The 24,624-nt window shown below is 38.7% G+C and overlaps 2 protein-coding genes across 3 annotated transcripts in view; one reads left to right on the forward strand and one right to left on the reverse strand.

Moving 5' to 3' along the window:
• gpc5a (glypican 5a) overlaps window positions 1–423 on the forward strand; it is a 72,824-nt gene extending 72,401 nt beyond the window's left edge. For both annotated transcript variants that reach the window (XM_060860753.1, XM_060860754.1), the window contains exon 9: window positions 218–423. In XM_060860753.1, coding sequence (XP_060716736.1) covers window positions 218–369 — 152 coding nt within the window. In that variant the 3' untranslated portion in view covers window positions 370–423. The remainder of the gene's footprint in view (window positions 1–217) is intronic.
• A 12,574-nt stretch (window positions 424–12,997) lies between these two features.
• gpc6a (glypican 6a) overlaps window positions 12,998–24,624 on the reverse strand; it is a 127,788-nt gene continuing 116,161 nt past the window's right edge. Inside the window, exons 8-9 of the mRNA XM_060860322.1 lie at window positions 21,621–21,796; window positions 12,998–20,763 (exon numbers count right to left, since the gene is read on the reverse strand). Of these exons, the coding sequence (XP_060716305.1) occupies window positions 20,534–20,763; window positions 21,621–21,796 (406 nt within the window). The 3' untranslated portion in view covers window positions 12,998–20,533. The remainder of the gene's footprint in view (window positions 20,764–21,620; window positions 21,797–24,624) is intronic.

A 24,624-nucleotide genomic window follows, 5' to 3' on the forward strand; every position in this document is an offset into this window, starting at 1 on the left:
TTAGAAGTCTACATTACCAATCACAGACCTCCAGCTGTCCATACTAGAGAATTTAAAGGCTTTGTCTTAAATGCCAGACTTCACAACCGTTACTTAGGATATTGTCCATGACTAATTAGTGTCCTTCAAAGAATGTTTTTACTTTCTGGCCATAATTCCTGTCTTGTAAACTTATTAGAATGTTGTTCTGATTCTCTTTTCTCGCTGTGTTTTTCAGTGAGCGAACAGAAACCTGATGAAAATCCCCACCATGGCTCACACACACAAGCTTCTGGACATATACTTCAGGCTTCATCAAGCTGTAGGAACACACACGGTGCCGTGTCAGCTCTCAGTGCAGTATACACACTGCTTATGTTATGGAGGTAACACCTGAAAAAAATCCAGCTCCTGAACCTGGACGCAGTAAAGACTCTCTACCAACACACCTTTTCTTCTCTTATCTGTTTTTTTTTCCTCCCACTGCCGACACTGACACTGGCTTCTTAACACTCCGCTTTGTGTTCAGGGCCCTCTGGAGTCAATGGGGGTGAAAAAGCACCCCGAGATGTTCCTGACATTCCCTTACAGACAAGGGCAGATTTAAACAGTGTAGGTGATGATTAAGGGGGTGGGGCTATGCTCCTGAGGGAGGATGATTGACAGCCGGAGGGCGCTTGGCTAACCTGCAGCTTCTGACAGGGGTTTAATGTAGAAAAAGTGAAGAGAAAATACAAGGGAGAGACATACAGAATATTCCTGGAACATAGGCTTTAAATTGATTTAGTCTGATTGCTGATTACATTTAATTTCTGAATATTCATTACTTTTAAAATATATATTCCCGAGAAACAGATCAGACAGTGTGAAGGATTTAAATTAATGCATACACCTTAATCTTCAAAGACAGACAGACAGACAGAGGAGAGGATGGAAAGATGGACAGAGCTTCATGTATAAGCTCAAAATGTATTGTAGTGTACAGAAATGCAGACAGACATATACAGTTGTGTTCAAAATTATTCAACCCCCACTGAAATTGATTGTTTTGGTCGGTTTGACATTGATTATGATCATTCAGTCATCCTGCTTACAATTAAATCAAAGAGGCACATGTAGGTCAGACAAATATAACATAACATTTATAATGAAATAACCACAAATGTCTTTTCTGAGCTCACATCATTATCAGTTTTATTCAACCCCCAAGTGACATTCAATCTTAGTACTTAGTACAACATCCTTTTACAGTTATAACAGCTTTTAAACGTGAAGCATAGCTTGACACAAGTGTCTTGCAGCGATCTACGGGTATTTTCGCCCATTCATCATGGGCAAAAGCCTCCAGTTCAGTCACATTCTTAGGCTTGCGCACTGCAACTGCTTTCTTTAAGTCCCACCAGAGGTTCTCAATCGGATTTAAGTCTGGTGACTGCGATGGCCACTTCAAAATGTTCCAGCCTTTAATCTGCAACCATGCTCTAGTGGACTTGGAGGTATGCTTGGGATCATTGTCCTGTTGAAAGGTCCAACGTCTTCCAAGCCTCAGGTTTGTGACGGACTGCATCACATTGTCATCCAATATCTTCTGGTACTGAAGAGAATTCATGGTACCTTGCACACGCTGAAGCTTCCCAGTACCTGCAGAAGCAAAACAGCCCCAAAGCATGATTGACCCCCCGCCATGCTTCACAGTAGGCAAGGTGTTCTTTTCTTGTTCTTCCTCCTCCAAACATAGCGTTGATCCATGGGCCCAAACAGTTCTAATTTTGTTTCATCAGTCCACAGAACACTATCCCAAAACTTCTGTGGTTTGTCCACATGACTTTTGGCATACTGCAGTCGACTCTTCTTATTCTTTGGGGACAGCAAGGGGGTGCGCCTGGGAGTTCTGGCATGGAGGCCTTCATTACGCAGGGTGCGCCGTATTGTCTGAGCAGAAACTTCAGTACCCACATCTGACAAATCTTTTCTCAGTTCCTCAGCAGTCACACGGGGACTTTTCTCCACTCTACGCTTCAGGTAGCGCACAGCAGTCGAAGTCAGCATCTTCTTTCTGCCACGACCAGGTAGCGTTTCAACAGTGCCCTTTGCCTTGAATTTGCGAATGATGCTTCCTATGGTGTCTCTTGGTATGTTTAACATCTTTGCAATCTTCTTATAGCCATTGCCCTTCCCGTGAAGAGTAATCACCTGTTCTCTTGTCTTCCTGGACCATTCTCTTGACCTCACCATGTTTGTAACCACACCAGTAAATGTCTAGAAGGAGCTGAGTATCACAGTCATTTTAAAGCTGCCTAATTGGTGCTTATTAGGCTTTATTGCTGCTCCCTGATATCCACAGGTGTTTTCAATACCTGATTGAAAACACTTCATTGAACCTCTGTTCTTCAGAGTGGTAGTCTTTAAGGGGTTGAATAATTATGTCAATGAAGAATTCACAAAAGAAACATTTACTACTGTATTACAAAACTAATTGATGTCATTTTAGTTGCATATGGTTCTTTAAGAAGTCCTTGTAGGATTTCATTCTGAATACAATTACAAATGTACACTAAATTCCCTAAAACCATTTACAGCATTGGGGGTTGAATAATTTTGAACACAACTGTAGATAGATGGACAGACATAGAAAGATGTATAGATAGACAGATAGACATATAGATATACAGACAACATACAGTATAGAGTGAATAAAGTCTACATGCCCCTGTTGAATTTGCAGGTTTTTGTGATTTAAACAATCAATACCAAAATAAATCTTTTTTTCACTGTTAATGCATTATATAAACCAACAAAATTCAAGAAAAAAAAAAACAAATAGAAAGGTTTTTGGACGAAAAAATACTTGCAATAGCCTGGTTGCATAATTTTTTACACCCCTTAACTAAACTTAACTTAACTTTTTTTTTTACGGCACCATTTGTTTGTAACGCAGCACTCAGGCTGTTTGGGGAAGACTTTCCCAGCTTAAGACAGCTTGGTTTGAAAATTTATTCTACTCCTCTTTGCAAAAGTGCTTCAGCTCTATCAGATAGTGAGGGGATCTTCTTAGCACAGTCCTCTTCAAGTCACTCCACATCTTTTTGATAGGATTTAGATCTGGCCTCTGTCTGAGCCATTCCAAAACATTCATCATCATCTTCTGAAGCCACGGCTTGGATTTGTGTGTTGGCTACTTGTTGTGCTGTGAAATATTTCCACATCTTTAGTTGTCTGACCGAGGCCTGCAGGTTTATCCCAAAATCGAACACTATTTGAAGTTATACGCAATCTCGATTAGAGCCCCAGTCTTAGATAAAGCGAAGGAAAAACTCCCTGAGATAATATGAGGAAGAAACCTTGAGAGGAACCAGGCTCAGAAAGGAACACATCTTCAAAAACAATGTAAACAATGTAAATGTAAATATTGTCTTTTCTACATCCATTTACATTCGAGTGGAATTGTGCAACCAAGAGCTCCTGAGGAACTAACAGATCAGCGACATTAGATTTCATTACAGACTTAACACTAATTCCTTCCTGCCTAAGTCTTTGAATTTTCACTGATAAAGACCCAAGCACAAAGCTGACCGAAGTAACAGCGGTTTCAATACGGCGCAATAGACTCCAAGTGACTATCCACTAGTTTACCACTGTAGTCCCATAGGTCACAGGCTGTCCGTGTAGAGCCATCCCCAGCAGCAGTGTGCACCTCCAAGTGATGAGACTCCAACCAGACGTAGGGCTTTAGGATAGATCAGGCAGCTCATGAAGAAGCACTCACAGTGATGGTGAGGACCATGGCTTCAGCATTCGGATGAAACCATGAGAATCGTAGAGAAACAGCTGATATTTATATACAATTAATCAGAATCATCTCATTGTTGACAGGTTTTTTTTCTTTCTTTCCCCTGAAAGCTTTCTCTTTGTTTTTCACTTGAATTTTGTTGGTTGCTACATAAACATGTTTAATGATGACAAAAGAAGAGAAACTAATTGACGAATTTCTGCTCCTTCACATCTGTTGTGTAATGATTTCTGAAACACTGTGGGCTTTTGATTAAGATTTTATAAAGTCGTTAATATTGTTAGAAAAATATTCACATAAAAATTTTAATGTTTTGATGTACTATAATTTATTCTTCAATGATTCTTCAAAATGTTTTTTAAAGTGGAACAGTGCAATATTATCAATTTCATCATATGCTTTTTATTATTCTTGGTACTATGTACCTCAAAGTATAACACTTATTTCATTTGATCTTATGTTAATAACCTGTATGTGTAATATTTTTTACAGAGCACATTAACAAACTAAATCTGTCATTTATTTATTCCAGGTTTCTAATGAGAAGCATTAAACTGATATGCTGACCCCATTCTCTCTCTCTCTCTCTCTCTCTCTCTCTCTCTCTCTCTCTCTCTGCGTGCGTGTGTGTGTGTATCAGTGATCCTGTACTGAGCTGATAACGATTCTGGGTAATAACACAAAACATTAATCCCATGAGCCAATAGCCTTAAATTAGACAGTTAGCCACATAAGCCTATTAGCATGTAACAATTTTCTTTGCCACCAACATGGAATTTATAAATAAATCCATAAATGAAATGAGTCAATTAAACGTGTAAAAAAAAATTGTTTCTTTTGTGCCAGAAGTCTGATATCTGTGTCAGTCAGTAATGAGCCCCGAGGAAATAATGCTAATTAAAAGTGTGTGAAGGTCGCTAACAGTGTTTATTCTGAATAATAATAATAGTAATAATAATAATAATAATAATAATAATAATAACTAGAATGTACTTTTCCTGATAAGCTAAATGAGAAGGCGCCTTAAATTAGACAGTTATATTTTTTAACAAATGGTTTCATTAATTTTTAATGAGTCTATAAAGTGTCAAACACTGCCTTTCAGAAATGTAATATCTGAGGAGTGAATGCTAGGAAAATTAAGTTAATTAATAGAGTACATGGATAAATAACAGTGCTAACAAAGCTGCAATATAAATGCTTTTGTTTGGTATGTCTACTATTATTCTCTTAATGGTGATAATACAAATCAATTAAACTCATAATGAGTTTATTAGAGATGTGTTATTGTTTACTCAGTATTCTGTTGTTGTTGTTCTTTAACACTGTCAGGGTCTCAGAAATGTGACTTCTGCTAATAAGTATTGAATAGTGGGAAAATTATGCTAATAAAATGCCAATTAACATTGTAAGGCGATTGCTAACGAAGCCCTGAAAAGCCCGCAATTGGAGAAAAATATTCATTCTGTGTGTTAATAAAAGAAATCAGTCAAACCAGTGAAGATTTTTTTTTTAAAAACTAGCCAGTGGGCCACATAAACTAATTAGCATGCTAGTTTTACCCATAATGCATTTCTGAATCCTTCATCACCCTACAAGCTAAAACGAATTAATTAAAATTGTAAAGAAATTTATTTTAAACTTATAAAAATGCTTTTGCTTGAAAAAAGAAATCTTAAGTGCTTAGAAATGCATAATAACAGAGAGTGATTTTACATGTGAGCACATTAATCTGTTTAAAAATACACAATTAAATAAAATTACTGAATTTGTTAAAGTGTCTAGTTTAACTAAAAGAGTTTATTAAACAATATTTTACCTCAGAAATATATTAATTCCAGGGATGGCATTGCTCATAAAGATTGATATCAGCTAGCTAGCTATGTAGCATGGTTAATAGCTGGATGTGTGATAGAGTACTGCTTTTTTAAGTAGCTAGAATGATATTTGCATAATTTAGCAAGTAGCTAAAAAACTAGCGCTTGTGTACAGTCATTGTTTACACATTTAATATTTAGACATTTAGCCTTAATAGTCCTAAATATTTGTTAACAAATATTTATATAACAAATATTTGTTATTTATTAAATATTATCCTAAATAATTCAAAGATTAAGTCAGTCAGCATCGCAATATAGCAAGCATCATTTCTACTTGTTACGTAATGCGATAACTAGCAGGCTAAATACACCACTTGCCTGCTAAATAGCTAGCATGATGATAGTTTGCTAGATAGAAAACCAGCACCAATAAAGGGTTTGTAAAGCAAAATAATATTTTTAAAATCGCTGAATAGCGTAAGAATGCAGCAGCAGCAGCTCCAGGATAAACAAGTAAGTGTGCTCTCGAAGTGGCATTTAGGAGCACTGTCAAAACAGGGTGGGTGTCTTAACAAGTTTTAGCATCCAACAAAAAAAAACAAGGTCACTCATATTTGGAACACAGCCCTTTAGAGCCCCTCCCGTGTCGCCCACCTTATTTTTGAAATTCATTAACGCTCGAACCCATTTAGCGTCTGAACCCAAGTGGGAATGGGAAAATTGAAAACTCAGATTTAATTTTGCTCTCTTTACTTCCTGGGGAGTTCGTCCCTCTCGGCTATTAGCACCGAGCCAAAGTTCAATCACAATTAGGCTGAAAATGAAGGTCGCTAACAAAAGAGTAGTGCGCACTAGTCCCCTTAATACACTGTTATACACGTGTATTCTCTTACAGTCGCGCTAAATAAATCAGCGGAGTGTAATAAAGAAGCATGGTTGACAATGGAAACCTTCCCGTTTTATGTTCTTATGTGTTTGCTAAATCGACTGGATTTTCCGAGAAAGGGATCGAGATTAATGTGTGTGCTCCGGTTATAAGTGAACACAGGGCTGCTAGTTTGAGTTTCTAAGTAATGTGTTAATGTGCTTACAGAGAAAGGCTACAGAGTTAAAAAAAAAAAAAAAAAAAAAGGAAAAGAACTGAAATTGCTTAACAGCATGAAAGTGTTCGTGATAGGAAAAAGGCAGGGCAGTAACAAAGGTGCATAAATGAGGATGAGAGGAACAATGAAAACAAGAAAGAAGGAAGATGATGGAGAACGGAAAATAATGGAAAGAGGAACAAATGAATGAATAAAGTAAAATTTTAAGAAATAAAACCAAAATGGAAGGAAAATAGAGGTACTGGTCATTTTATTAAAAACTCATGTGCACCTGCTCATTTCTGTAGTTATCCAATCACATAAAAGAATAAAGAAAAACAATATGAGGCTAGTTTGGGTGAGTCTGTGCCCATGATTCGTCAAATACCTGTTCCTGGCTGACAGGAGAGGAACCTGATGTGGTCTTTGGTTGCTTTAGTTCATGAGGTGCTTTTCTGCTCACTATGGCTATAAAGAGTATGTATTTGAGAGTGACAGTATACGTCCAGGCAGCTCAAAACAATCTGGTAATTCTCCCCTGAGCTCTCTCTCATCTAAAAGGTTTAATCACCCACAGAACTGTTATTCACTCAATATTAAAAAGAGAGAGAGACCGAATCGAAACATGAAATAACTGTGGGAAATTAAGTAGGTGGCTTGGGTTAGGGTGTAAAAAAAAACAGAAGAAAGAAGGAATAAATTGTTAAAAAAGAGTGAAAGGAAAATGGAGAAGTAATTGATTACAATTTTAATTAAACCATCAAAGATCAGAACAGAAGGATACAGGAACAGTCATCGCTTCCTCTTTTATCCAATATGGTAAATCACGTCCAAATTACGTGGAAAAATATCCAAATTCAGAAAAAAGAAAAAAAAAAAACACTTGGAAGTGCATTAAATTGTGCCATGTGCTGGTGGTGTGGAGATTTTTTTATTTTTTTTGAATGGTTAATCATTTTTCATTTTCAATTTCACTTCCATATGGTGCAGAGTGAGTGCTCTCCCTTGAGTGTTGTGCATTAACATTAACCATCCATATTTCAGCACACTAACACAATCATTTATCACACACACACTGTCATGCAGACTGAAGGTCACAGTTTCACTATGTCATTACCATGACTTCACGGTATGATGATTATCTGAGCCAAAGTGGTGGTGTTCAGTCTCACCTTTGGGACACTGAGCATGGACACCTTCAGGGAAATGGTGGTGATCAGAAATAAACTGCGAACAAACTGTTTTTCTAGCAGCTGATTTGTAGATATTTATGCGAACAGCTTTCGTCCCTGCAGATGGAGATGCCAAAAGTCACGTCGATATGAAAATGTCAGCTTGATTAATCTATAAGGACAGACTGCAGGAAGAAGCCATTACAGCAGACAAGTCTGATTGTCTTATAAAAAAAGTACTAACATTGTGTTCCTGACTTAATTAAACAGGTATAAGTCTGAAATAAAAACAGAAAGCTGAATCAGTGCCACTGTTTAATATTGTTGTCCTTAGACACTTACTTTATGTGCTCTGTGAGGAAATAACAATTAAGTGAGAAATGGCACTCAAACAGGGAAAAAAGCCTGAAAGAATTCAGTGTTTTATATATTCCCAGTAATTTCTTTAGGGTTATTTAAGCATTTTCCCAGTATGGGTTATTTAAGCATTTTCCCAGTATTTATTCCATTATACTGTAATATTCCGGTGTGTCATCCCGAAGTTTTCTCAGTATGCTTGCTGTATATTCCAGGATATTCCTGGTGTTTTCCAAGCTCCTTTGCAGTGGTTCCTGCTGTAACGGGGATGTTGACCAGCGGTGTTCCAGTGTTTTCCCAGTTTACATTTCAATATTGATTCCAGTGTTTCCAAATTTTTGACATTTATTCCTCATGTTATTGCATTTATACTTCCACAGTGGTGTTGCATTATTCATTCATTCACTCATTTTCTACCGCTTATCCGAACTACCTCGGGTCACGGGGAGCCTGTGCCTATCTCAGGCGTCATCGGGCATCAAGGCAGGATACACCCTGGACGGAGTGCAAACCCATCGCAGGGCACACACACACTCTCATTCACTCACACACTACGGACAATTTTCCAGAGATGCCAATCAACCTACCATGCATGTCTTTGGACCGGGGAGGAAACCGGAGTACCCGGAGGAAACCCCCCGAGGCACGGGGAGAACATGCAAACTCCACACACACAAGGCGGAGACGGGAATCGAACCCCAATCCTGGAGGTGTGAGGCGAACGTGCTAACCACTAAGCCACCGTGCCCCCCTGGTGTTGCATTATATACTGTAGACTAATATGTTCTTTTATTTATTTCCGGAATATTCCTTATGTGCTGTTTTCCCAGTGATTCTCTGTGCCATTCCAAATTTTTCCAGTATACATTAGATAATTCTAATAATTATCCCAGTGTGTCTTTCTGCATTTTCCAGTATATTCCTAATGTTGTTGTGTTTTTACAGTATTTTCTGCAGGGTCGTCCTAATATTTTCCTTTTGTTTTCCACCGTGTTACAGAATACACCTCATTTCTGGTATATTCCCAGTGTTTATGTAGTGGGTTTTCTTGAATGATGTGTCCAGTGTTTTCACTGTTTTCCTACTGTTTTCCCTGTATATATTCCAGTATCAGTGTCATTCCCCCATTCCCTGCTTTTTCCAAATGATGTTTCATAGTTTTCTCTGTTTCTCAGTGCTAGTGTCTTGACATTACAGTATATATTCTGTTTCTACAGGTTTTTGTTCTACAGTATGTTTCTTCAGTATATATTACTGTTTTTCAGTGTTTTACAGTGTATTCCTATCTTTCTTTGTGATTAACATGTATTGTTTTTCCCGCTGTGTTTTTGTGTGTTTTAGTGTTTAATAGAATATTCCCAGTATGTTTTGTATTGGGTTTTGCATGTTTGCCCCAGTGCTATTCCAGAGATGCTCTGTTTTTGCCACCCCTAGTGTCACTGTAGGGTTTCTACTGTTATCCCTGGTGATTCCCATTGTACTGTATATTTCAGCTTATTTCCTTCCAATATTTCTCTGATATGTTTATATAGTGTATATAATCCCAGTTTTTTGAATCCTTTCCCTACCTCACTTGGTTGAGTATTTCTCTAGTTTTCCCCATTGTTTCCGTTTGTTCACTAATGGTTCTAGTGTTAATAATTTAGCCTTTAACCAGCATTTCACCAGTGATTTACCATTTTCTTTCCAGTGTTTTTTCCCCATGTTTTTACCCCAATGTGTGTACATTCCTGTATTTTCCAGTCCTGTGGTTATTCCATATGATTTATTTATGTCTTAGTGTCTCTGGTGTTAGTGTTGACCTGTAGCTGTTACCCAGTTTATGGTGATGTACAGTATATGCCTTCATGTGACTCTGTCTACACGATAATTGCCCCTGGTTCAACAAAACACTGTGGTTTAAAGAAAAGCGCCATTAAACTCACTTTTACAATTAAAATTAATTCTGACACATAGCTGATGATAAATTCTAGTCTGTATCTGTGCCATTGTAACAAAGATTAACATATTATTAAAATAATACAAGTGTGAACTGTGAACAAGAAACACTAACTCTGTGTGCTGAGAAATCCAGAGTGAAAACTTGTCTCTTTTGTGTTGTCTCATTGACACAGCAGAGGTGTCCTTTCTCTCTCTCTTACTGTGTGTGTGTGTGTGTGTGTGTGTGTGTGCACTGAATACAGAGGAAACAGAGCCACAAAATCACACATACATGCATATACAAAAGGGAGCTGCTGTGTAAACTGCTCTGAGGTGAAGAACTAGAGAAAGTGAGACATTGGACAAGTGTTTGTTTTTCCAGTCATTTTCTATTCTTTTTCCAATCACCAGTGTTGTTTCAAATGTGCCCCCCACACACCCATTAGTTATTCCGATTGCTTGCTTGCCCAGAAGATTTATCATTGATTTTCATAGTTTTAGCCCTAGTTCTTTGCTCCAGCATGTCTTCATTGGTTTATTTTTTTGTCCAGCATTCCATATTTGCACAGAGATTTTTTACAGGGCTTTCACTCTTTCAATATTTCAGTCTTTATAAAAAAAAAAAAAGTAATGGTCATAGCAATTGTTGGTCTCTAAGGTATCCAGCTAAGCCTATCTACATCCGTAAGGTTACTCATTGATGCAGACAACAGTGAGACGTAGAAGCAGGAACAGTGGAAGCGGGAGGAGAGCAATCAGAATCAATCAGGCAAATCCACAGGTAAGAGGAGCCGTATCAACTGCAGCATCAGATCAGGCAGCATGAGTCAATGTGCAGCTCGAAAGAATGAGCGAAGATGTGAGATAGGAGTATGCTAGGAGTTAAAAGGGTCTGCACGACACCATAACTAAAAGAGAAAGCCAGAAACACAGGCTTGAGGAAAGATGCAGTGTCAGATGCAGTGTACAGTATGGCAAAACCACTCTCATTTGTCTCACTGACACAACCTGAGTGACCACATGAACTGAAATGATTTTTCAGTATTTTCCAAAAGGTTTTTTTTAAATATATTTCCTAATGTTTTCCATGTGTTTTTTTTTTCTTTCCAATGTCCCTGTGAAAAAGCTGCTAAAATAGGTGTGATCTGACTTCAGCAATCTGGACTAAATAGAGCTTGTTAATGCATCTTCTGGATCATCCAGGCATCAAGGCTTTACAACACTCCAACCTTGAAGTTAAAAGAACACGATCTAGTTTTTTTCTGCAATGTATAAACACATTTGATTTTTGTTTGTGCTGAGCTTTGAATAATAGAATGGAGTCAAGTAACGTCACGTCCTTACACTGCTGCACAGGATGTACAGTAACTGAAAGTCCATCCAGAGTTCAGCTGCCTTTGTTCTTTGTAGAAGTACATCTCTCTTGATGGAATTAGGTACAATGAAGTTACTCGGCAGCCAGTGTCTAATGGTCTTTAATAAGCTGCTGTCTCTCATCTAGCTTTACTGAAACATGTTGTGTGTTATCAGCATAGTAACGCAATAATCGGTAGATACCCTGTTTATGAGTAAATTGTACCCAGGGTTAATATATACAGGGAACAGTAGGAATAGACGAGAGCCTTGTGGATAAGTCATAGTTAGAATTTACAAAATTTTCCCTTAACCTCGTTTAAACTTTTTAGTCTCTCTATAAGAATACTGTTATCTGTCAGTTTTATCAAAAGCTGCACAAGATCAAACAACTCAAGCAAACAAATACAACCCTGATTACAGGCCAATGTTAGGTTATTTACTACTTAAACCAGCGCTGATTTTATTTAGCCTGATATGAAAAATAAAAACATATGGACTTTGGCCTGTCCGTGTCACAATATAAATTGTTGAGCACAAAGATTTTCTGTCCATGCAGCCCCTGTCCATGGGAAATTAAATTATAACCGATTAAGAAATTTCTTAAAAAAATAAAACCATTTTGGTCCTCCATATTGTCCGTTGAATTTACATACGTTTCTTATTTTCCCTGACATATTTTCCTTTATTATAAATTATATAGCATTAATTCATTAACACTAAAATTCTATTTAGACAAATAAAGACGTAAATCTAAAAACACTTGCATTTGCATTGGTCTGATTAAGCTATACATGATTAGAAGAGGGGGGCACGGTGGCTTAGTGGTTAGCACGTTCGCCTCACACCTCCAGGGTTGGGGGTTTGATTCCTGCCTCCGCCTTGTGTGTGTGGAGTTTGCATGTTCTCCCCGTGCCTCGGGGGTTTCCTCCGGGTACTCCGGTTTCCTCCCCCGGTCCAAAGACATGCATGGTAGGTTGATTGGCATCTCTGGAAAAATTGTCCGTAGTGTGTGATTGTGTGAGTGAATGAGAGTGTGTGTGTGTGTGTGTGTGTGTGTGTGTGTGTGTGTGTGTGTGTGTGTGTGTGTGTGCCCTGCGATGGGTTTGCACTCCGTCCAGGGTGTATCCTGCCTTGATGCCCGATGACGCCTCCCCGTGACCCGAGGTAGTTCGGATAAGCGGTAGAAAATAAATGAATGAATGAATGAATGAATGAATGAATGAATGATTAGAAGTATTTTAAAACCACTCCTCTTCTGGATTCTGATTGGTCAGCCGGTGATGCTTTATTCTTAGACAGCAGTGCAGCAGCATGTGCTATTCTTTACTATATTATAAACTGAAGAATGAAACTACAAGAGCATTCTACAGTTTTAATTTTGACTGCAATCTGATGACGATATAATAGCTGGCTGCTTAAGCTCTGCCTCCATCCTTCAGTATCCTGTTCATTCCTTTGAATTTTTCTTTTTTCCTTCCCCAAAAAGCACACATAAGCATTTTATTAATACAAAATGTTTGTTTTTATTTATTTATTTTTTACTCATCTTTTTATTACTTATCTGTATACAAGAGAGTGTAACAAAACCCAGATATGCAATCCTTTTTTGTGTTGTTTTTTGATAGTTTTTTTTCTTTTCATTAAAAAAAGAAACTTTGTAAGGCATGTCTGCTCGTCACGTCGACTAAAATCTTCCAAATTCCTTCGTAATACACTTTAACTGTGATGTAAACGCAAGTCATATACAGCCATAACCAATATCACTGGCTATGTTAAAACATGGATGTCAAAAAATACAAGCAATGAATAATTCATATAATAATTAGGCTTTTTTTCCTCTCTGCATCAGCAAAAATGAAATAAAGCTGCGAAAGTGCTCCAACATAGAAGTGTGTGTGTGAGCGAATGTGTGAGTGTGAGAGAGAGAGAGATAGATAGATAGATAGATAGATAGATAGATAGATAGATAGATACCTGTAGATAGATAGATAGATAGAGAGAGAGAGAGAGAGAGAGAGAGAGAGAGAGAGAGAGAGAGAATAAAGGGGAAATGAGTGAGTGTAGTAAACGTGGCTTCACATGTCTTATAATAACAGGGTGGTTTGCATTTGACAGCCAAAAGCCCTGAAAAAAGAAGGTTTGTGATGCTTGCTAAAAGCTTTAACTAGCTGAACACTGATGTGCTTTATAAACATTGATCTTATTTAGCACAGTTATTTGGGACATGGAGAAGCTGGAACACACATATAGCCATAGTCTGTGTCTCAAACTACATACTGCTGTACTACACTTCACTGCAGCCGAACGGTTATGTTTGTAGCTTAGTGATTTGGGACACAGCCATAAGCCGTGACCAGGAAACGATTGTCATGATTGTGGAACAGCACAGAGGATTCTAGACCCGAAACAGAGGCCTCGAGAGCTGTACCGACAATAAGCAGAGTCAAGGTTATTCCAACAATCTGCTACTACAGGATCATGAGGATCCTAGATCCACAAGAAGAAATTCACAACAATCAAAGACACACAAACCTAAAGTGAGCATTCTAGAACCTACTTGAAAGGAAATGAAACTCCTCATAATGATCAAAGTGCACTGATGATTCTAGAATCACACAAAAGAACCCACTCATGAGGACCAAATTCCAGACGATTGTAGAACTTCAGGAAAGATTGCAAATGAGTGGAATTCATGGTTGATCCGGAACCACAATGAGGATTCTAGAATCATATGAAGAGCTAGAATCATATGAAGAGCTCTAGAAGTGCACTTAACAATCTTAACAATTGCAGGATGTAAAAGCGCTTTCAGAACAATCACCAAGTGCTGATGCTGAAAATGAGGATAAATGTAAAGGTTTTGATGAAATTCACAATATTCTCAGTATAATATTCTGCATATCTGCATAAACCTGCAGCACAGGTATTACATTTACTTCAGTTTCTCTCTCTCTCTCTCTCTCTCTCTCTCTCTCTCTCGCTCACTCACGCTCTCTCTCTTATTTTTCAGAATCTGATTAAGTTGCTGTTGTGGAGGTGTGTGTGTGTGTGTGTGTGTGTGTGTGTGTGCATGTGTGTAGTATTTTTGCTGTAAGGTCAAATTTTGTGCAAACACAAACTTTTCTTTTTTGCGGACTCAACGTAGGAAAAGTGCTGAGAACACTCACTCAGACACACATACACACACCCACACACACACTGACCAGTAGTGATCTGGGTCCCGAATGAAAAGTGCCAGAAGGCCACATGCACACAAGGGAACAGACACACACTCACACACATGCACACCCAGTCTAAAATGAGGTGACCTAATAAATTGTGTGATTGACTTTCTCCTTGACTTTCTCATAGTGACATTTCATTTATTTCAAAAAGAAAATTTTAAATGAAAGTAAATCAGGTGGCATTGATGCAAAAAGAAAAATTGGTTTTAAAAGGCATATTTCTCTCAAATCTGGGCTATATGAGATATACTGTATAACATGTATATAAACTGGCTCGTGTCAGTACTCGCAAACGGAGATGTGGTAGTGTCTTCTAGTAGTTTGTCCATTTACTACAGTTCTATATAACAGGTAGTTTCCGGATCTTTCATGCTGTGTTTTTTTATGGCACCTTTGCTATTTGTTAGGTATTTTTAAATGGACATTTTTGAGAGTGGTAGGCCTGTTTTATATTAGTTACTGATGTGCTTGTTTTGTAGTATTTTGCAGATCTGGGTGTATTTTGTTTATTAGTTATTTTGCCAGTGAGTTGTTTGCTATTGAAGCCTGTCTGGTAGTGACTTTATGTTTGTTTCTCATTGATAGCTTGCCTGGGTTTTTGTGTCTGTGTTACTGTTTTGTTGTTTATTCAGATACACCTCCACTTACGTCATTTCGACCTCCGTCATTTCCAACTCAACTGCAGTTTTTGTCAATAACAATAGGGAAAAATTTAATTTGACTAATGTCAGTTTATGTAACTCTGTCAGGCAGATAAATATATTAAACTAAAAAAAAAAAGAAAATCACATAAATAATTATATCAAATAATGCAATGTATAACATCATTTAAAAGTTTCAAAAAGTTAAAATGTGTTATTTACGAGACGTTCAGTAATCTACAATTCCAGCGTTCCGCCTTTCATGGCAGTTTATTCAAACTTTGTTAAGCAAGTAATTGTGTGCACATCCCACCTTCTGGCAGGTGCAGGACAAAAGAAACTACTAAACTGAAAAAAAAGTAAATTGGCCTTTTATTAAATATAAGAGTTATAAACAGTGTTGCGGAAATTAAATTTTTTTCACTTTAGTTTTTTCAAACTTTACATGTTTGCATAGGTATAAGTCGCAATCTCTAGTTTTGTGAATTTGTGACTAATTTTTGACCCCGTAGCTACAGTGAAAGTTCCTACTGCTAGTCTGCTGTGTTACTAAGCGTCATTCCATATCTTAAATTTAAGTGATAAGGTGTCACAAAACCCTCAGAAGCTCCACATCATCATCTCTTCTCTACTCAACCCCCCGGGTCCACCTTCTTCATACTCCCAGACTGCAGAAGACTTTGCTTCTTTCTATTATGAGAAGATTGAGGAAATCTGCAGGACCTTCACTTCTGCCCGGACTGCACTTACATCTCACAGTCTGGAGTCCCCCACTCCTTCTTTGTCGCATTTAGTATAGCAGTAGAAGAGATTTTACAGCTCATCCAGTCTTGCAATCCTACCACCTGCCCATTGGATCCACTCCCTTCCACTATGCTCCAGACCATCTCGCAAGACCTTCTGCCCTTCATTTCCACTATCGTCAATATATCCATAGCATCTGGTCAGGTGCCAACTACTTTCAAGAGAGCAAGGGTTATTCCCATCATAAAGAAACCTGCTCTGGATCCATCAGACTTCAGTAACTACAAACCGGTATCACTTCTTTTGTTTCTTTCAAAAATTCTTGAATGCATTGTCTATAATCAACTGTCTGTCTATCTCTCACAGAACAACCTCCAAGATCCCAACCAGTCTGGCTTTAAAGCAGCTCATTCCACAGAGACAGCCCTTTTGGATGTCTCTGAGAAACTACATGCTGCTAGATCAGCCAAACTGTCATCCGTCCTTATCCTCCTTGACCTTTCAGCAGCGTTTGATACGGTCAACCACAAGACTCTCTTGTCCACCCTCAGGAGTCTTGGGATTTGCGGATCAGCTTGGGAATGGTTCGCTTCCTACCTGGAAGGATGCTCATATTAGGTAACATGGAGGGGAATGACATCTGCTCCATGCAGACTCTCCACTGTTGTCCCACAGGGCTCAGTACTTGGTCCTCTTCTTTTCTCCCTGTATACTCACTCTCTTGGTGAAGTTATTTGCTCACATGGGTTCTCTTACCACTGCTATGCTGATGATACACAACTTATCTTCTCTTTCCCACCCTCAGATACCACAGCTTCTGAACGGATCTCAGCATGTCTGGCAGAAATTTCATCATGGATGACTGCTCAACAGTTAAAGCTCAATCCTAGCAAAACTGAACTGCTGTTCATCCCAGGTGATTCATCCCCATGTCATGATCTTGCTATATCCCTGAACAACGATCTGATCTCCCCTTCAGCCACAGCTCGCAACCTTGGAGTAACCATGGACAATCAACTGTGTTTTTCCTCTCATGTTGCTAATGTGACTCGCTCATGTCGGTTTCTGCTCTACAACATTAGAAGGATTCGGCCATTTCTGTCCACACAGGCTGCTCAGGTACTTGTTCAGTCGCTTGTCATTTCAAGACTGGATTACTGCAACGCACTGCTGGCAGGTCTACCTATACACGCAATTCATCCTCTGCAAATGATCTAAAATGCAGCTGCATGGCTTGTTTTCAACCTGCCTAAGTTCTTGCATACCACCCCGCTGCTGCGATCCCTCCACTGGCTTCCAGCAGCTGCACGCATCAGATTCAAAACATTGATGCTGACCTACAAAGCCACAAATGGACCAGCTACCTCTTACCTCAAAGCCCTCATCACTCTTCGCACTGCACCCCGCACCCTCCGATCTACCAGCAACCATGATCTTGGATCGTGGATCGAGAATAAGAGGCAAGTATACTACAAGACGCTTTTCTGTTCTGGCACCAAGGTGGTGGAATGAACTTCCCCTAGGGGTCCGGACGGCTGAGTCACTGGCTATTTTCAAACGACGGTTGAAGACCTGCATATTCAGGAAACACTTCAACTAGCACTTCTTTCCCTATTTTTTGCATTTAAAAAACAAACAAACAAAAACTTTTTCATTGTAACTTTGAACAATGTTTTAAATGGTATCTTAAGTATGTAACCTAGTGAACCAGCATCAATGTATCCAATGATAGAGATTTAAGCACTTCTGTACGTAGCTCTGGATAAGGGCATCTGCCAAATGCTGTAAATGTAAATGCAATGTAAATGTCTAACGCTACAAAAATGGTGAAAACTTTGGCACGATAGCTCGTGCTTCTGGCTTGAGTCGGACAACGGTATCAACAATCGTTCATGATAAGGCACAGATTTTAGCACACGTCAAAGATGATGCTCCAGGAATAAAGAAAAGAAACAAGATCATCAAGAAAAGAAGCAAGATCTATGAAGTAATGGAATATCATTGTTCTCTTTGGATTGATCGGCAGACTCTGCGGCGTATTTGCGTAAGCCAATGGTTGATTGAGGAGAAAGCGCTGTCTTGTTTTAAGACCTCAATAATTTTTCTAGATGAGAAGGACACAGAATCAAGGAAAGTTCAGGATCTTCACAATGTCATGATCCAAGGCAAAAGTGTGTCAGCCGACAAATTGGCAACATTTAAATTCCTTGTGACAAAAATTATTGAGGAAAACAGATTTCTTCCGTGTAAATGAGACCAATCTTTATTGGAAGAACACACCAGAATCATTCTGTCATAATAAAGGAGGAGATGTCTATTCCAGGCTTCACAGGACCGTTTGACCCTTATGCTGGAAGGTAATTTGTGCAGCAACGTTAACGCCAGATTCTGGTGTGTTGTGCACAGAATCATCGAGCACTGAAGAACATCCCCAAGGACTCTCTCCCATGTATATGGATGTCAAATCCCAAGGTTTGGATGACTGTTAGAATTTTTGAGGATTGGTTCTTCATTTCAGCAGTGGAGATGTAAATACAATGGCATCCAGTTAGTAGTTAACCAGTTAATAACAGTAGTATTTCTGACAATGCTTCTGGCCAACACAAATCTCCAAAGTTTTCCTCCCTCCCAACACCACCTCTCTCCTGCAACCTATGAACCAGGGATCACTGCCATCTTCAAGCACTTCTCCCTTTACACTCCATGCCTTTTGGAAGGGATACGACATCTACAAGGCCATGCTGAATGGAATGACAGTCCAAAATTGTGTATGAATAGTGTTTGGAAGGTGCTGTGGCTTCAATTTGTTCACAACTTCAATGGCTTTGACGTTGAGCAATGAGCTGCAAATGGACTTTAAGGAGGAGGATTTCATCTCAATATTTGAGGTAAAAGTTGCTAGAACTTCATGAATAACAGCGCCAAGAAGAGGAACAAGAACCAAAACTAGAACCATGACACCATTATCAGCAAAATGCAGCTGGCCTTTGCACACATCAAGAACATGCTTGGAGTTGTACTTTAGTCCAATAAACCCTTTAAAAAATGACCTGGACACCACAGAGCTCATACATTAATATGAGCTCTGTGATGTCCAGTTCATTTTTTAAATGGTTTATTGGACTAAAGTAATTTTTCGACTGAATCCACGACAAAAGGTGAGGTGTCTTCTGTAATAATAACAAAATTCTCAGTGCTTAACAGTTACTGTGTTTATTAGTAGTTTTTTTGTCCATTTTGTCCAACTTTCTAGTTTGACAAAGTGTGTTATAGTTTTACTTTCACTCATGATTTTTTTTTATTGTTTGTTGGATTTTGTCAATTTCTGAACACTGGTATAGTACTTTTAGTTTTGGTTGCTTGGCAAATGTTTTCAACATTACTTTGCCTTTTTTCTAGTTTATAAATGTGTTTATATATATATATCGTTTGTCCAATTCTTACTTATTGGTAGGATGTTTGTTTATGTTTACACTATTAACCTAGTTTGGTATATTTTTTTATTTTTTTAGGTTTTGGATCAAGGTATTTTGGACTTTGTTTTAAACAGTAGTTAAGGATTTTTTTTTTCTACCAATGCTTGCTGCCTTTTTGTGAGTCTTTGTTCACATATTTGCTGAGTCTGATAAATAAACTAATGTTTGCGAATACTGACATTAGCTGCAAAGATTTAGTTTAATGCTTTTGTAATTAGTGTTATAACATTCTTATTGTTATGAAGTGTCCTTCATGTAAAGTGATACAAAATTCCATCTATATGCTGAAAATTTCATCTATATCTTATTCAAAACATTAATGGACTGAAAGAAGCTGATTTTTTTTTTTTGCTGTGTTTTTAAAACAAAATTAAAAAAAAAAAATTAATGACAGCTATGAGATATGATGTCATGCATTCACAGTGACACAGAAGCAAATATGAGATATACTTGTTTTTTTTTTATCTTTTTATCCTTCCTCCTGCTCATGTCTCTGTTCCTTTGTGATGGTTTGGGAGAGACGACTCTGCACCTTATATAGATATCTCTCTGTTTTGAGGTTCTCATCTTGTGCAGTGGATATAAAAAACACAAACAAAAATAGATTCTTTCTTATACATGTATATATATATATATATATATATATATATATATATATATATATATATATACTTTTTTTATCCTGGTACTGTACTTCAATGAAAGGGATCTGAGGAACGTGCTGCAGCATTCCTTGTGTTTTGTCTCTTTTTTTAAAGGAACGAGAGAAAAAGGTGTCACTTGAGGATGAAGCTGCTCTTTGGAAACAAGCAGGATGCAGAAATTTTGCCTCTTTCTCTCTCTCTATCTCTGTCTTTAAGGTGTCACTCGTCGTGTCCTTATGCTTGCCATCATTAAGCCCAGTTGGGGGTGGGGCAAACAGTGTGGGAGGAGCTAAGCTGTATCATAAAGTGTCCACTCCCCTTCCATCCATTATCTCCACCAGAACTGCAGCAACGTGAGCATCATTAAAGTGATGGGTGAGACAATAAGGGGTGGTGCTCTGTCAGAAGGAGGTCTTAGAGGTGTCGCCTTATCAGATGCAGGTCTTAGGGGCGTGGCTTGGTCTTGACGTCCCACCCCCACTGCCGGCGCCTCTGTGGCTGCAAACTCAAACTCAGTGGTGTAGCCACTTCCGCTGCCAGAACCACTGACCTCGTCACCTAAAAAATAAATAAATAAAAATAAAAACTGGGGTTAGGAAGAAAGCAGAGACAAACACAGACCCCACTTAAAAAAGGAATAATAATCATATAAAGAAGCAGTGTGAGGATAGAAATTCTGCCTTCTTTCTTTCTTTCTTCTTTCTACATCAGTTGTAGGCCTTTAAAGGTTTAAAAAAATTGTTTAAACAAAAAATAAAGAATTAAACTCAGTTCAGACTCAGAAAGTCTCTAGCGAGAACTCACTTCATTTTCTGTCCGGTTCACAGAACTGCTGATTAAAGAGCCAGGAATATTTTACATGTTTCCCTTCTCTGCCCACACAAGTACAGAGAGAAAACACATTCTGGGTCTTTAGAACGGCTCAAGATCAGAGGGTTTTTTTCCACCCAGAATCCCTCACTTACATTGCAATTAAGCTCACGTTGAAGTAGCAAAACTGCCTTTGCAAGTCTAAATTAGTGCTCGGACTGAATGTGAATAAAATGTGACTGGTGAAAATGTCAGCTCATTTGAATCTGAAAGGACGAAGGATACAAAGAAAAAATTCCACTAACTTCACAGCCATCAAACAAAATGGAGGAACTTCTGCTCATAGAAACGTATGTCTCACTGCTGCTTTATTTAATTAGTCCCTCTGAAATGACCTCATTCATCAGCTGAGTTTTGCTCCACTAATTGTTTTTTTTTTTTCAAATTAAATTGAAACTTGAAATCCTCTGTGTTACATTTTAAGCATTATACCATGCAGGCTCAATCTCAAACTAGCATTATGCTAAAGCTGCTAACAGAGATATTAGCAATAGAATAAGTACAGTATCTTTGTGATGCTGAAGGGGGAAAATAGTGCACATTACTGGAGTCCTGGAAGGAGATGTCGTTGCCGCTGTAGGCGCTGCGCAGTTTGTTGGTCATCACTCTCAGAGCCATGATCTGCTGCCGGATGAAGGTGTCTGGGCGGGTGATGTCGATCTCCACCTCCGGATTACTCAGCTGATTGGTCAGACCATCTTTAACAACCTCTGGGAAATACCTACACATGACAGGAAATAACTTTATTTAACCCTTAAACATCCAAACACACAAATAGCACTTTGTTTAACCCCAAAGAATTAACAGAATATCTGCACAGAACAGGAAACAACTTCACTTAACCCCTAGACACTGAGGAAATACCTAAACAACACAGGAAACAACTGTGTTTCAACCAAAACACTGAGGAAATAACTGTTCTATTATACTGACTAATATTACTTAACCCCTAAGTACCAATCAAACACCAAGAAAACACCTGCAAAAGATGGAAACAACTGTAATTAATAACAAAACACTTAGTAAAAACCTGAACATCACAGGAAACAACGATACCTAATCCCTAAACCCCGGAGAAATACCTGCACACAAGATGAAACAACTTTACTTTAAACTCTAAACCCTGAGTGAATCTGAGCATACAGGATATCACTCTACTTAACCACTAAACCCCATGAAAACCACAGCACATGCAAGCAAATGCCTCTGACAACTGACAGCAAACAAAAAATAACTGCAAAAAATAGCAAAAAGTTTTTTAAAAATAGCTTTAAAAAATAGCTGCACATGAATTTAAACACTTTGTAAGCTATAAACACCCCAGAACCCCCCACCCCCATCCCCACCCCACAAGGGGGGCCCTTGTGCTACTGAACCCCACTCACCTACTTCTTAAACACTATAAACCCCTAAATAGTTAACCACATAATCCCTTGGGTGTAGTATATTGTGGTTTGAGAAATATCCAGAGAAAGAGAATAGCTGTTAGCATATTGACACTTAGCTAGCTAATGTTACTTATACCACAGGCTGTGTGGCTGTAGCCTGTTGTTATTTTAAACACAGAAGGGAAATAGTGCAGCAGTGAACAAATGGAGAAGCTAAAAGTCTCTACATGAACGTTTCTAAACTTCGATCACATTAACTACAGTAATCTGTGGTCTCATTTGCCAAAATGCAGCCACACGCAGTAGTGTGTTCAACAGTCATCAGGAATGATTCACTACGGCTTGCTAACACTGCATACTAGCCAATATACTGCAGGAACGGTGTACTAGTTAGTGAACTATTAACTCCATTTAGGTTGTGTGAGTCATGGAGGATGTCTGAGCCACGTCTTTTTCATACTTTAGAATCTGCAAAAACTCTCTCTATTCAAACACACACAAACACACACACTTGAATCACACACAGGCATGTTGACACGTCTGCACACTGCCATTTGGCTCGGTGTTCATTCCTGTTATGAGAGAGTGCGACAGATGAAACAGTTTGATTTCTATTTGCTCCATCTGCTGATGAGAGAAGAAATGGAGAGACGCCAAGATGCTGACTGATGGAAAGAGACGGATCACGGGAAGACAGGCTGGTAATGTGATGGAGAGACAGAAATAGAGAGAGAGAGAGAGAGAGAGAGAGAGAGAGAGAGAGAGAGAGAGAGAGAGAGAGAGAGAGGAGAAGGCAATTCAATTTAATTAAACAATTAAGCCTTTGAGCAAAACCTTAAGCACCAATAGTGTTCTCAATAGCTGTGTCAATAAAGTTTTATGGAATTTGAATTGAAATGAATAAAGGAAATCCATTCCAACTAAGAAAAAAAATATAGCAAACTGTTCCTAAACAGCTGTTTTTCTATTTCTCTCTTACGGTCATCATAAAACTACAATATTGTTTGCAATAACAATATAAATAAAGCTTTCTGGAATTGAACTGAGACGAGCCACAATCTAACTTATTACTTTACACTGTTAGAACCAAAGTTGTATGAACTTTATCAGCCATATAAAGGAGGAAGGGAGGGAAGGGAGAAAGGGAGAGAGAGAGAGAGAGAGAGAGAGAGAGAGAGAGAGAGAGAGAGAGAGGAAGGGAGAGAGAGAGAGAGAGAGAGAGAGAGAGAGAGAGAGAGAGAGGAAGGGAGAGAGAGAGAGAGAGAGAGAGAGAGAGAGAGAGAGAGAGAGAGAGAGAGAGAGAGAGAGAGAGAGAGAGGAAGGGGGAGAGAGAGGGGGAGAGAGAGAGAGAGAGAGGAAGGGGGAGAGAGAGAGAGAGAGAGAGAGAGAGAGAGAGAGAGAGAGAGAGAGAGAGAGGAAGGGGGAGAGAGAGAGGGGGAGAGAGAGAGAGAGAGAGAGAGAGAGAGAGAGAGAGAGAGAGAGAGAGAGAGAGAGAGAGAGAGAGGAAGGGAGAGAGAGAGAGAGAGAGAGAGAGAGAGAGAGAGGAAGGGGAGAGAGAGAGAGAGAGAGAGAGAGAGAGAGAGGAAGGGGAGAGAGAGAGAGAGAGAGAGAGAGAGAGAGAGGAAGGGGAGAGAGAGAGAGAGAGAGAGAGAGAGAGAGAGAGAGAGAGAGAGGAAGGGAGAGAGAGACAGAATCAATTTGTTCCAGTTCATTACTACAACCTTTCTTTTCTTTTGATTGAGGAATATTGTTTTGAAAAGCTTTTAGGGATTGAACTGAGATGAAGAACCGTTCATTTGATCGCTTTTATATGTTCTGGAATGGAACTGAGAGAGATAAGGAGTGAAATGCACAGTTCAGGTCAAATTGCCTGACTGTATTTACGTCTCTAATGTTCAGGAATATGCCTTAGATTTTGATTGTCGTGTCAATAACGTTATTTGGAATTGGATTGAAAGAGATAAAGAGAGTCTTCAAGACAGTATCAAGGACAGAGACGGGTGAGATACGACTGGGATGCTAATGCTAAGCACTGGAGCTAGCGGGCCATGTTATGTCTGTATAAAGTCTAAAATGAACAATAACATGGCATTTTTATTAATTTAACAACACATCTGTGCCAAAACACCACTACTGAAATTAATTATTAAAAAAACATTGT

Source organism: Tachysurus vachellii, chromosome 24 (assembly GCF_030014155.1).
Source record: "Tachysurus vachellii isolate PV-2020 chromosome 24, HZAU_Pvac_v1, whole genome shotgun sequence".
NCBI lineage: Eukaryota > Metazoa > Chordata > Actinopteri > Siluriformes > Bagridae > Tachysurus > Tachysurus vachellii.